At 34.7% G+C, this 14,170-nt stretch overlaps 2 protein-coding genes across 14 annotated transcripts in view; one reads left to right on the top strand and one right to left on the bottom strand.

Annotated features, from left to right (window-relative positions):
- The window catches only part of KLHL32 (kelch like family member 32), a 245,785-nt gene extending 235,330 nt beyond the window's left edge, over positions 1–10,455 (top strand). For all 12 annotated transcript variants that reach the window (XR_014312142.1, XM_082731900.1, XM_082731897.1 and 9 more), the window contains one exon: positions 6,573–10,455. Coding sequence is in view for 11 of the 12 variants with exons in the window: in XM_082731900.1 (XP_082588026.1) it covers positions 6,573–6,734 (162 nt within the window). In the remaining variant the exon portion in view is untranslated. The remainder of the gene's footprint in view (positions 1–6,572) is intronic.
- The window catches only part of MMS22L (MMS22 like, DNA repair protein), a 130,045-nt gene continuing 125,355 nt past the window's right edge, over positions 9,481–14,170 (bottom strand). For both annotated transcript variants that reach the window (XM_082731892.1, XM_082731891.1), the window contains exon 25: positions 9,481–13,591. In XM_082731892.1, the coding sequence (XP_082588018.1) occupies positions 13,510–13,591 (82 nt within the window). In that variant the 3' untranslated portion in view covers positions 9,481–13,509. The remainder of the gene's footprint in view (positions 13,592–14,170) is intronic.

Below are 14,170 nucleotides of genomic sequence, written 5' to 3'. Positions count from 1 at the left end.
CAGTGCTCCAGAATTCATTTGTTTATGCACCACACCCAGTGCTCCATGCGATACGTGTCCTCCACAATACCCACCACCAGGTTCACCCAACCTTTCACCTCCCTCCCCTCCAAAACCCTCAGTTAGTTCCTCAGAGTCCACAGTCTCTTATGGTTCGTCTCCCCCTCTTATTTCCCCCAGCTCCCTTCTACTCTCCGTCTCCCCATGTCCTCCATATGATTCCTTATGCTCCACAAATAAGCAAAACCATATGATAATTGACTCTCTCTGCTTATTTCACTCAGGGTCTGTTCAGTTCCTTTGACCATTGTTTTAATCAGATTGTTTGATTCTTTTGGTGTTGAGATGTACAAATTCTTTACACGTTTTTGACATTAGTCCCTTAAAAGATATGTCATTTACAAATATCTTCTCTCATCAAGTAGGTTGTCTTTTTGTTTTGTTGGTTTACTTTGCTGTGTATTTTTTCTTTCTTCCTTCCTTCCTTCCTTTTTTTTTTTTTTTTTTTCTTGTAGTTCTGGTAGTTTACTTTTGGTTTTGTTTCCCTTGCCTTAGGGGACCTATCTAGAAAAATGTTGCAAAGCCCATAGTCAGAGAGATTACTGCCTATGTTTCCTCTAGATATTTTATAGTTTCATGTCTCCTATGTAGGTCTTTAATGCAATTGGTGTTTATTTTTGTGTGTCATGTAAGAAGGGGTTCTGTTTCATTCTTTTGCAGGTAGCTGTCCAGTTGTCCCCATACCATTTATTGAGTAGACTGTATTCTTCCAACCATGTATTTTGCATCTTTTATTGTAGATTAATTGACCATATAAGTGTGGGCTTATATCCGAGCTCTCTATTCTCTTCCATGATCTATGTATCTATTTTTGTGCAAGTACCATACTGTTTTGATTACTAGAGCTTTGTAGTAGTTCTTGAAATCTTGCATTGTGATATCACCTGCTTAGTTCTTCAGTGTCAAGTTTCCTTGGCTATTCAGGGTCTTTTGTGGGTTTTTAAACATTTGAGGATTATTTGGTCTAGTTCTTTCAAAAATGCTGTTGGTATTTTGATAGAGAATACATTTAATTGGTAGATTGCTTTGGGTCTTGTAGACATTTTAATGATATTAATTTTCCCATTACATGAACACAGTATATCTTTCCACTTGTTTGTGTTGTCTTTATTCTCTTTCATCACTGTTGCATAGTCTTCAGCATACAGGGCTTTCAAATCCTTGGTTAAGGGTACTACTAGGTATTTTATTCCTTTTGGTATAATTGTAACTTGAATTATTTCTCTTTCTGCCACTTCATTATTAGTGTAGAGATATACAACTCATAATTTTAAGTATTAACTTTATATCCTGCAGCTTTAGTTGAGGATTCTTTGAATTTTTTGAATTTTTCTCAGAGTTTTAGGTGGAGTCTTTAGGGTTTTCTATGTATAGTACTATGTTATCTGCAAAGATTGACAACTTAATTTCTTCCTTACCAATGGGTAGACACTTTATTTCCTTTCCTGTCTGATGCTGTAGCTAGGCCTTTCCGTATTATGTTGAATAAAAGAGGCAAGAGTGAACATTCTTCTTTCATTCATGCTCATAGAGGAAAAGCTCTGTGTATCCTCATTGACTAAGATCATAGCTGTGGGTTTTCATGTTATCTTTTATCAAATTGAGATGTTCCCTCTAAATCCACTATATTACAATATTAAGAATTTTTATCAGAAACATGAATTTTGTCAAATGCTTTTTCTGCATCTATTGAGATGATCACAATACTTACCATTTGTTAATGTGATATATCATGTTGATTGATTTACAAAGTCTGAACTGTTCTTACATCCTCCAAATAAATCCCACTTGATTATGGTGAATGGTTCTTTTATGTATTGTTGAATGCAGTTTGCTAATCTTTTGTTGATGATTTTTGTATTTTTGTTCATAAGGGATACTGGTCGGTAGATTTCCTTTTCTTCCCTGTAGTATCTTTGAATTTGATATCAAAGCAATGCTAGTCCCATAGAATGTGTTTGGAAACTTTCCTTCCTCTTATTCTTTGGAATAGTTTGAGGACAGTAGGTATTCATTCTTTTTTAAATATTTGGTGGAATTCATTTGTGAATCTGTCAGGTCCTGGACTTTTGTTTCTTGGGAGTTTCCCCACACCCCCTCCATTACCAATTCAATTTCCTTACTAGTAATTGGTCTGTTCAGATTTTCTATTTCTTCCTCATTTGGTTTGGAAGATTCTATATTTCTAGGAATTTATCCATTTATTCCAAGTGGTCTCCTTCTTTGGCATACAATTTTTTCACAGTAGTCTTATAATTCTTTTTGTTTCTGTGGTGTCAGGTTTTTTTTTTTTTTCTCATTTATTTTTTTTGTCCTCCTTTTTTCTTGATAAACTCTAATTTTCTATCAATTTTATCTCTTAAAGAACTAGCTCTTGATTTTGTTGACCTATTTATTTTAGTTTCTATTACATTTATTTCTGTTCTGATCTTTATTACTCCCTTCCAACACTGGGTTTTGTTTGCTCTTTTTCTAGTTCCTATAGATATAAAGTAGATTGAGATTTTTCTTGTTTCTGGAAGTAGTCCTGTGTCTCTAAAAATTTCCCTCTTTGGGACACAGTGAAAGCTGTTCTAAGACTTTTGACTGTTGTGTTGTCATTTACTTTAGTCTCCAAGTACTTTAAAAATTTTCTCTGTGAATACTTAATTGATCCATGTCATGTAGTAGTGTTTTATTTGACCTCCAAGTATTTGTGTTTTCCATTTTGTTTTCTTGTTATTGATTTCTAGTTTCATACCATTGTGGTCAGAAAAGATTCATATTACTTCATTCTTAAAATAATTGAGTCTTGCATTGTGGTTTAGCCTATGATCTATTCTGGAGAATGTCCATGTGCACTTGAAAAGACTCTAATCTTGTTTTTGGATGGAATGTTCTGTATATGTCCAACTGGTCTAACATGTCATTTTAAAGACACTGTTGGAGTGCCTGAATGGCTCAGTCAGTTGAGCATCCAACTCTGGATTTCAGCTCAGGGCATGATCTCAGGGTTGTGAGATCAACCCCCACTGGGTACCATGCTCAGCAGGGAGTCTGCTTAAGATTCTTTCCCTCTCTAGCATATATTTTATTTATTATATTCCTAACTCTGATTCTTTTTTATATTTTCTGTTGGCATTTTCTCTGAGTTCTTCCATTCTCCTCTGTAGTCTGGTGAGCTTCTTTATGACCATTACTTTTAATTCGTTATCAAGTAGATTGGTTATCTCCATTTTGTCTAATTCATTTTTGAGGTTTTGTCTTACTTGGAGCAAATCCCTTTGTCTCCTCACATTGCCTGACTTTGTGTTTATTCCTATTAATTAGGCAGAACAGCTACTTCTAATATTGAAGGAATGGTCTTGTGTATGGTCACCTATGTAGACTGGCTGGTTGGAGTTGTAGCTGGCATGAACTTGGTGGTTCTGGGGCATTCCATGCTGGGCTTCCTTAATGGGATGTCTAGAACTATAGTGGGCATGGGCTAGGGTACTCCCCCGACTCCATGCAGAGGGTGTCCTGGCAGGATCACTAAAGCCAAAGTTGGTGCAAAGTGGAATGTGCTGGGGTTCTCTGCATGGAGGACACCTAGTGGGTTAGGTGGAGGCAAAGAGGGGTGCAGGCTGGGGTGTCCTGAGCACCCTGTGCAGGGGCGGTGGCTAGAGCCGTGGTGTAGCATGGTCTGGGACATCCTGGGGTGCTCCATACAGTGGGTCCCCTGACAAGAGAGCTGTATCTGAACTGGGTGCATGGTGGGGTATCCTGGAAGGCTTAGTTCATGGGATGCTCTGGCAGAGCAATTATAGCCATGGCTGGTGTGGGTTAGGTTGTCTCATCGTATTCAGTTCAAGGTTTGCCCTGGTCAGGTGGCTACAGTTGAGGCATGGTACAGACTATGAGCTCCTGGGATGCTCTGTGCAGGTGAGTCCTGAAACTCTCTTGAGCTAGGGGTGTCAAACATAGCAAGAATTAGGAAATAAAAACAAACAAACAAACACGTGCCTGGAGTGTTCCACAATGTTTTCTACTTTTGTCACTTTGGCAGCATGGCTGTAGCTATGAGTGCTGAGCAGGGGTGTCTTGGTATGTGGCATGCTGGAGGCTGTCTTATTTGGATGGCTTGGTCTGGAGTGGGCTAGAGGCCAGGGGCTCACTGTGGCAGTAGGCTAGCTAGGCTGCCTGTACTGTATTCCTGTCCATACTAACATGGACAGGAGGGAATGTAAATAGTGGTGCTCACCAGTACCTCCATGCAGAGTTCTTGCTGCTCTCCTGCTGTGTGGTGGTGGTAGGGCTGGATCCTTTAGAAGCTAGTTGCTTTTAATTTGTGGCTTTCTTTCTGTGGCCTAGGGCAGCTGCATCTGCTCATAGTTCCTTAGTACTATCCCTCCCCATTGTTACTCGCAGTGTTGGGACTGTGAGTTATCTTCATTAATATGTCTCCATCTCTCTCACAGTTATGTGGTTTTTTGTGCGGAAACTGTTGAGTCAGCTTTCACTTCTCCTTCAGGAGGAATTGCTCCAAAAATAGGTTTATATTGGGTGTGTCTATGAAAGAGGTGAGTTTGTAGTCTTCCTAAGCCATCATCTTGGACTAGTCTCTAATGGGATTTTTAAATTTCTCTTTCTTCTACTGCATTATTAGTATATAGAAATGTAACACATTTCTGCATATTAATTTTGTATACTGCAACTTTATTGAATTCATTTATCTGTCCTTTGGTGGAATCTTGGGTTTTCTATAATTAGAAAATATATCTGCAAATAGCGATACTTTATCTTCTTACTAATTTGGATGCCTTCCCTTTTTCTTTTCTGATTGCCACAGCTAGTACTTCCTGCCAATGTTATGTTGAAAAGTACAAGAGTGGATCTTCTTATTTCTGGTCTTAGGGAGAAAGCTTTTAGTTTTTCACTTTTCAGTGTGACATTGGTTGTGGGTTTTTCATATTTGGTTTATCATGTTGTGGTATGTTCTGTCTGAACCCAATTTGTGGAGTTATCATGAATGGGTATTATATTATGTCAAATGCTTTTTCTGTATCTCTTAAGGTGATATGGTTTTTAGTCTTTCCTCTTAATGTGATGTATTACATTGATTTACTTTTGAATATTAACACTTTTTATTCTAGAATAAATCACTTGATCATGGTGATTTTTTTAATGTACTGGTGAATTCAGTTTGCTACAATTTTGTTCAGCGTTTTTTTGTATCTATGTTCATCAGATATGTTGACCTGTAGTTTTTTGCTTCGCTTTTTTTGTGATGTCTTTGGTTCTGGTATCAGGCTAATACTGGCATCACAGAATACATCTGGATATTTTCCTTCCTCTTCTATATTTGTGGAATAGTTTGAGAACAGGCATTAACTTGCTTATATTCACCTATGAAGCCATCTGGTCCTCTTTTTTTTTTCGATTACTAGTAATGAAATTGAATGGGTAATCAGTCAGTTCATATTTTCTCCCTGATTTAATTTTAGAAGATTGTATGTCCCTAGGAATTTCTCCATTTCTCCCAAGTTGTCCAATTTGTTGGCATATAATTTTTCATAGTAGTTTCTTGCAATCTTTTATATATCTGTGGTATTGCTTGATATTTCTCTTCAAGCCAGATTTATTTGGGTCTCTTCTTGGTATGTCTGGTAAAGGTTTATCAGTTTTGCATATCTTCTCAGTAATCAGCTCTTGCTTTTATTGCTCTTTTCTTTTTAAAGTTGGTGGGTTTTTTTTTTTTTTTTTTAGTTTATTCCCACTCTAATCTTTATTCCTTGCTTTCTTCTACTAGCTTTGGGCTTTGTTCTTTTTTTGGATCCTTTAGTTGTAAGGTTAGGTTGAGATTTCTCTTGTTGCTTGAGAATGCTATAAACTTTCCTGTTAGAATTGCTTTTGCTGTGTCCCAAAGATTTTCTACCATAATGCTTTCATTTACATTTTTCTCCATGAATTTTTTTCACACCTTTTTTTTTCATTGACCCATTGGTTTAATACCATGTTGTTGAGCCTCTGTATTTGCATTTTATTTTGTTTTCCAGTTCTTGTAACTTATTTCTAGGTACTGTTGTGGTTAGAAAAGATGCTTGATATGATTTCAGTCTTTTTAAATTTATTGAAATTTGTTTTGTGGTGTAATATATGATCTATCCTGGAGAATATTCCATGTACACTTGGATAATGTGTATTCCATTGTTAGATCCATCTGGTGTAATGTGTTGTTTAAAGCCAGAAGACCTTAATATTAAAGTAGGATAAAACTACCTACCTCATCACTGTTCTGAAGATTAAATCATTATAAACATATATCTACGTACATATGTAGACACCCAAATATATAAATGTACATAGTAGCACTTACCTGGATCTTTATATGTATTTCTGGTACCATACCGCGAGGGGAGAAAACCCAATGCCTAAGGTATATATGGTCATGGTGGCATAAATGAATTCAACTGTAGGCTGCTTTTTATATATAGATGTTCAAATTATATTGAACAATCATCTTTGACATACAGGTTTCTCTTCTTTTGTAGGTAGTGGATGTAAGTAGAGAAGGCAAAGAAGAAGTATTCTATGGGCCTACACTCCCTTTTGCTTCCAATGGAATAGCTGCATGCTTTCTTCCAGCTCCGTATTTCACATGCCCTAACCTTCAGACTCTTCAAGTGCCTCATCACAGAATTGGGACCATCTGAAAGGCAATGCTTTGTTAATAACTATCATGAGCAGAAGAAAAGTTTCATTTTTGGATACTGGGTATGAAAAGACTCAGTGCTCAATGCTTCCTTGTTTTGTTTTATATGTCTTATATTCTGATAAACATTAGCAAAAAATGAACAGTTTTCTAAAACACATTACTGAAAACTCCTGTCACCCTTCTCTTTGTGGGTCAATATACAATATATATGACTTTTACTGTGGTATAGCTTAGTACCAACTTAATGGTCCATAATTGTTCCATGGGTCTTTAGAGCCTTTGTGTATACTTTTTCTAAATCAATGCTGTCTAGGAAAACAGGACAATGTTAGTAAGGAATTTATTTCACAAGTACTGTCCTCAGTGGTCTTTAAAAAAAATATTCAGTAGTTGTTTCCCTTCCTACGTAAACCTGGGTTTGTAATTTTTCTTTTAAAAATTTAACATTATGCAGCCCCACTCGGTATAGACTCAGCATTATGACATTATAAAATTTTAAATGCCATATTTTATTCAAGGTAATACGAATAATAGAAGTATATCAGAACAGCAGTTGGAATACCCATATTTTTTGGCTTGGTTAATCTGTGACCTTGGGCAATGTGCTTACCTTTCTGTACTTGTTTTTCCACTTTTTAAGGAAGATAATTATTGATTTCCATATGAATTCAGAAGAATTTTGTGAATATTAGGGAAATGCTAAGTACTTCGCTGAAGAAAAGAAAGTTACTCAAATTACAAGGTATTTTACAGTGTTTAGAACCTTGTAACTGAAAGGGGAGGTTATTTTTGAAATTAAATAATTACTAAATAGAACTTGAAACACATATTATGGAATAAATGATTCAAAAAGCATGTGAAAGATATGCTAATTAGGAAAAGGGGAATTTACCAAAGCCAAAGATTCCCAAGTCTGTACAAATTTCTTGCTTCAAATAATAATTTAAACTTCTCATTTAAACTCATTTAGTGAAAAATGACATTTTAGGCTCAAAAAAAATTTGTTATACTAATTTTGGCACCATAAAGTGCTCTGACATAAATCTGAACCTAGACTTGGTAATTCTAATAAAAGTTTTTCCACTTTGTTAAAGGTTATGTCAATCTTGAGGACTTGTGGGATTCTTTTCCACCACCAATACATATTTTATTACTACAAATTTTTAATAATGCATAAGAATTCTTATTTAGGGTGAGGTTTTTGGATTTGCTTTGGCTATAGCAAAAATATACACATAAAACTCAATCACTTTGGAACATAAAAAAATTCAAGAAGTATAAAATGAATTTTTCTCTTTTCTTTTTAGGATCTAAGTCACCTTTATAAAAGGGAAACTTTACGCTTTTTCCTTTGGCATAGTTTAATTATTCAGCAATCTTTATCTTATAGAAAACTGTCCTTTTATTGATGGAAGCACTTTTAGTAATCAGAAGTGAATAAAAACATAAACACTTTTTAATCCTAAATACAAAATTCACTAACTTTATATATTGTTATATACCTAAAATTTTTAATTTCCAAATAATAAGTAATCTGGTTATTCAGATTAAAGAACAGGAGGAGAGACTAGAGGTAAGGAGCAAAAAAAGTGAAAAAACCTTCCAGAGATTTAGCCAAAAAATCTTGAGTATTTTTATAGTTCTGAAAAGTACAAATTGATACTGTTCATTGATATCAAAGAGTGTCTTTAAAGGGTATAAATCATGTAAACTAAATATTTTAAATGCCTTACCAAGTCAGGAAAATGACTCTAGTATTTGAAGTAGCTTTCAACAAGAACCAGAGCAAGAAGTATTTCAGATTTACTAAAATTTCTACTTGACAAATGAATTTACTTCCAGCTGTTTTTACCTTATAAAAACCATTACATTTAAAATCCCAGATCCTATATCCAATGAATAAAAGGGAAATGGTCTAAAAATAAGCTTGCCTGACTGATAATGGAAAGGTAGCCTGAGATTACTCCTGATATTTTCTGTTTAGACTTCTAACTATTCATTTAAAACAAATTGGCATATTATTATCAAACCCCTTCTTGGTGAAATTTAATGTGTTATTCACTAATATTACAGAATTGAATGCAGAGAATTTTAAAGTTTTGCATCGTTTTTGAAAACATCTTTTATGCTGTAGCCAGAGAATAGAATCCAAAGTGCAACATTCTTCTCTGAGGAAAAATAAAATGCTGAACACTTATGATTAGATCATTCTCCTCAAATTATTAAGAGCTAATAAAAATTCTAGAAAACTATGCTTGGTCATATAAAGCAAATTCCATTGAAACTATTCAAATAAGTGAACTATCCTTCATAATTCATCTTCCATTTTTATTCTCCAAAATTATAGACTATATTGTATTTGTAGTAGAATTAAATTAAATTTCCATTGGGAGATCATGAAACTTCCACCTCCTTAAACAGCTACTTCAAGACTTGACTTTACAAGAGAAGGCACAGGTACCAGATAAATATTAGCAGAATGTTCCTTTGTGTAGGAGGAGAAGCCAGCAAAGAAATTAATCTCTAAAATAATGTGTTTGTAAAGTACAATGAAATTCCTTAGAACCTTCATAACAAAATACCTTCTATGGTGCGATTAGGATATTTTTCCTGCTTTTTTTCTTCATATTTTCCACATGGTTTAACCACATGTATACTGTATCCTTTCCAGCTATTGCAATATCTGAAAAACTCTCTATTGTTTTACCACAGAATATAAAATAGGAATAAGATAGAAATTATTCCTCAAGACAACATGGTTCATTTTTATTTTGGTTTTCAAATAGCCAATCTATCATAAAAAAGCGGAATAATCATGGATACAGTGTAAATTATATACATTAAAAAGGTATATACCATTATTATAGACATAATTAACTTATAAACATGAATAAACAATAAGAACGTCCAGAAAGTACAATTCACAGATGCAATAAGTTGGATAACCACAAACTTTAACAAGCAGATTATTCAGTTATAATCATGAGGTACTTATTTTGGTAACCTTAGCAATATAGATTATCAGAGAATCAAAATACAAATCTTTTATCTTATTAAATATGTGAAAAATATCCTAACTTTGCTAGCTTCCCAAACCAACTGTTTTAAGCAAATAAAGCATGGCATTTATATTGGCATACTATACACTTGACTGACAAGGTAGTATTTTTAACCCTAGAAGGATCAGGCAGGAGATCAGTTTTTGAAAATAGAAGGTTTACATAAACATTATAGGAATTTAGGGAAGATAGGTTTCCTACAGGTCTTTCCCAATTGCAGAAGTTTATCAAATTTTTATGTAACAGATAATCCTAACAAAGGGTAAGTAAAAATGAAAACTGTCAAAGATTCTGTTAAAGTACATGTAATTCTTTAAGAAGGAAGTAGTTTTAAAAATTTGTGATGAAGTATGGAAAAAGATAATGGGTAAAGAACACACAACCTGCAGATACTTATTTTTTTTTATATAGATATCCAGGTAGAAAAAGTCAAATATGCTTAGGAAAAAATATGCTAGGAATAGATAAAGATATAAAAGTTTTAAAGTATGAAACTGTTCTAATGCAAATGAATTCAATACTGAATGATTTTTGTACAGAGAGCATATTCCATGTTTTTTACTCCCCCATGAAAACCTAATTAAATGTTCAATTAAAATTTAAATCATAACCAAATCTGAGTATCTAATAAAGTCCTTCTATCATGCTGTTGTCCTTCAATCATCTCTTTTACATTTCATCTGTATATTTTATGAAAATTATTTGACTGGAATACTCATGTATCTAAAATTTATTTTGACGGTCTTCCTATTTCAGTGACTTAAGGTTAGGTTTCTAGAGAAAGGGTAGTATTTTACGGTGGCAAACTGAATGAGGCTCAGAGTGTAGAATGAACATGGCATTCAGATATTCGAAGGCAATCTAGTCCCCTGCTTGAGTTAAATTTGCACAGAAAAGTAGAGTCAGATGGCAGAAAGTCTCCTGACTGAAGAGCTTATATATCAGCTTACTGACACTGGGAATTAAGTGGATGTCCTTGAATAGAAAAGTAACAGGAGGAAAGTAATATTTTAGAAACACTAATGTGAGAACTGTATAAGGTTAAATTGGAGGAAAGGAGATCAGAGATAAGGAGATAAGGAAAAGATCAATAGATAAGGAAGAGATCAACAGCAGGCGGTAGAAAAAACATTTCGGATGCACGGAGGGCAAAAAGAAAAGAAGAGCAAAAGCTTGTACTGGTGATCAACTGAAAGTGGGGAACAAGTAAGAATTCAAATTGCTTCTGAAGTTTCAGGGCTAAATGACGTGGGAAAATAGTGTCTTCCCTGGGTGGAAAAGAAAGGCAGGAGCTAGTTTAAAATAGGCGACAAGCGCAGCTCGATAAGTTGCCTTGAGGTTTCTGAAGGATCCAACTAGAGGGGTTGAGAGAAATTAGGCTCGTGTTATCAAGTCCCAACTGGAAGAATTTTGAGACAGAGCGAATGAAGGACCAGATCTTACCACTGGGGACAAGAAAGAACATGATGGTACTTTCAAAGTACAATATGTAGGAAGGAGCAGTATCACTGAGGAAGGGCTGAGAAGATAAAGGAAAATACCAATGTCAGGTCAAAGAACATGACAAACGAGAATACAGTCTCAGATTTCAGCAAAAGAGAATGGCTTACATTACAGTGGGGGAAGCAGCAGCCCTAGGGATGACAGGTTACTTAGGGGATTAAGTGATGGGTCAGTGAAGATTTTCAAGGAAATGAACTAAGTAAAAACAAAACTCTTCAACTTAAAAAGACAGCATCTTTAAAATTTTACTTATATATAAATAAACACATATGTATATACACATATAAGTATCGATAATCATGGATTTTTTGGGTTGTTACTTATTTTTAAAGTACAAACTGTTTATTCTTAGTGTCTGTAGATATACATCCCAATGCATGATTCAGAAGCAGCTTTTCTCAGCCTTAAACATTTCATATTCTAAGGAGTGAGATTCTCAAAGACATTAATCTCACTTGGAAAAAAAAAAAAAATATATATATATATATATACACACACATATATACACACAAATAATTCCTTTAAAAGTGTCACTTTAAACAGATTAAACTTCATTTGCTGAAACTTGCAAAGTGATATAAGTTTAATAAGGCACTATCATAATGGAAAGAAACTCACTGCTATGAAGTCTATTAAGTTACTTTACTTAAAGAGGGTTTTATTCATTCTATTTGTTGTGACATAATGACAGTTGACCTGGGGTGGGAGGGACAGACTATCTGTATGTAATGAGAACAACAGATACTCCTTTAGGATTCATAGATAAAAGTTAGGAAAGGACTAATAACTAGAGTTCACTGATTGTAATATATTTCATTTTGAAAGATACTTCTTGACTCAGAAAAGGGAGGAATCAGAAGAAGCATGATAAAGACCAGAGTCTCAAGAAGAAAACAGTTATTTCAAGGTTAACAAACATAACACATTGGCATAACAAACATAACACATAAGACATAATTTGAAAAACAGGTGAATATAAGAAAGAGAGAACAATATTGAGGGGTTCTCTACGTTTGTGCACGAATAACTAGTAATCATGTCTGTATGCCTCATATAGAACACATCACCAATATAGTTTCACATACATTATTCCACTGATTCTTACCAAAACACTATGAAATAGAAAAAGGAGTATTATTCTTTTTTCCCCAAGGAGAAACTCAGGCTCAGCAAGATTAAGTAACTTGCTGAAGTTTACAAAGCAGAGCTGGGACTGAGACCTACGTGGGTTCCCAACACCAGGACTGGAGTTCTTTTCCCAAATAATGCTCACCACAGAAAGGAGTCAAGGACAAGAGCCCAACTGGTAAAGTAAAAATATCTATGAAGTACTCAGAGTTAAGAGACAAGAGCTGCTAAAGGAACTAAACTGGTTCCCTATAAATATGTAAGATGTGAAATTATAAGAGGCTCTAACTGAAGAGCAAGGAGATAAATCAGCTGACTTTTCAGACCTCTTCTGTTAATTTATAATCTCAAGACTTTTCCGAATATTATTTGACTTTTCTTAAAAGCTCTTATCCTTCTCCTGATACGTCTTTTCATCAATTTCCAAAAAGAAAGATGAGTAGAGGGGAAAAAAAATCTGGCAACTGTTGGAACCACTGCTGGTTTAAATTTCAAACATTTTATATACTATCGGTATATTCATTTCGCCAGACACCGCCTCATTCCTCACAGAGTTAAGCGTGTTGGGTATTTACTAACTTGCCTCACACATGGTATAACAAAAGATGATAAACATACATCCCATCTCCTGAACTCCTGTTTCATAAAATCTAGCAAAGAATAGCCAGGTAATCTGAAAACAAACAACAACAACAAAAAACCCAAACATCATATTAAAACATGACTTGGAAGAAACAGACAAACACAAATCACTCACAAGGCAAAAAGTCACATTACAGTGACAAGTCCCCTGGATCACCCACTGCAGACCTGCTTCATGGACACACACAGAGACACTCCCAGTTAGAAAAACTTACTTTAAATTAGTTTAACTAAAAACTCTTCAAGAGAGACAATTTTGCCAACTTTGAAAAGATTCTATAATACACTTATTTAACTTTTATTTTCTTGTTATGTATTTTATACTTACAGGTATGTAAGGAAAAAAGTCCTAGAAAGTATTTCTAACAGAACATTATACAACTGCAGTGCAAAGTGGATTTAGATAGTTACAATGAATAGAGAAGCAAAGCACAAAATATATTAGGTATTATCACTTTCCAGTCTCTGCATTTCATCTTGTCCCACCTGTCCCAGGTGAGATAGAAGTTTGATATAGGCCTCCCTGTTTAAGGAAAAAAGAAAAGGTAGATATATTTATTAACTTTTCCATAATTTTCACTTAAGTATTTATAAATTCAGTCTACCTGAATGTCTGTCTACACACATGTGCACCCACACCCCTACTCTATGATTAAAGTACTCTGATTCTTTAACAAACTTGGAACATGTGAATTCTCATGAGTGCTGCCTCCTCCAAAACAACCTCTTCAGGAACTACAGGTCTATTTCCATGGTGTTGCATTATTTTACACCATTCAGCACAATTTGAAATTAGGTTATAAGCCTATATGAAAAAAAGGCCCATTACTATTTTGACCCAAATCTGTATTATCTAGTTGGGTTACTCTTTTTTTTTTTTTAAGATTTTTTTTAAAAAATTTATTTATTTGACAGAGATCACAAGTAGGCAGAGAGGCAGGCTCCCTGCCGAGCAGAGAGCCCGATGCTGGGCTTGATCCCAGGACCCTGGGACCATGACCTGAGCCGAAGGCAGAGGCTTTAACCCACTGAGCCACCCAGGCGCCCCTAGTTGGGTCACTCTTATTCACTGGATACGCATGATATAGTTGATTCAGTATAT

Source organism: Mustela nivalis, assembly GCF_964662115.1.
Source record: "Mustela nivalis genome assembly, chromosome: 5".
Classification (NCBI taxonomy): Eukaryota; Metazoa; Chordata; class Mammalia; order Carnivora; family Mustelidae; genus Mustela; species Mustela nivalis.
The sequence above is the reverse complement of the archived record's forward strand: the minus strand, read 5'-3'. Positions and strand labels throughout refer to the sequence as shown.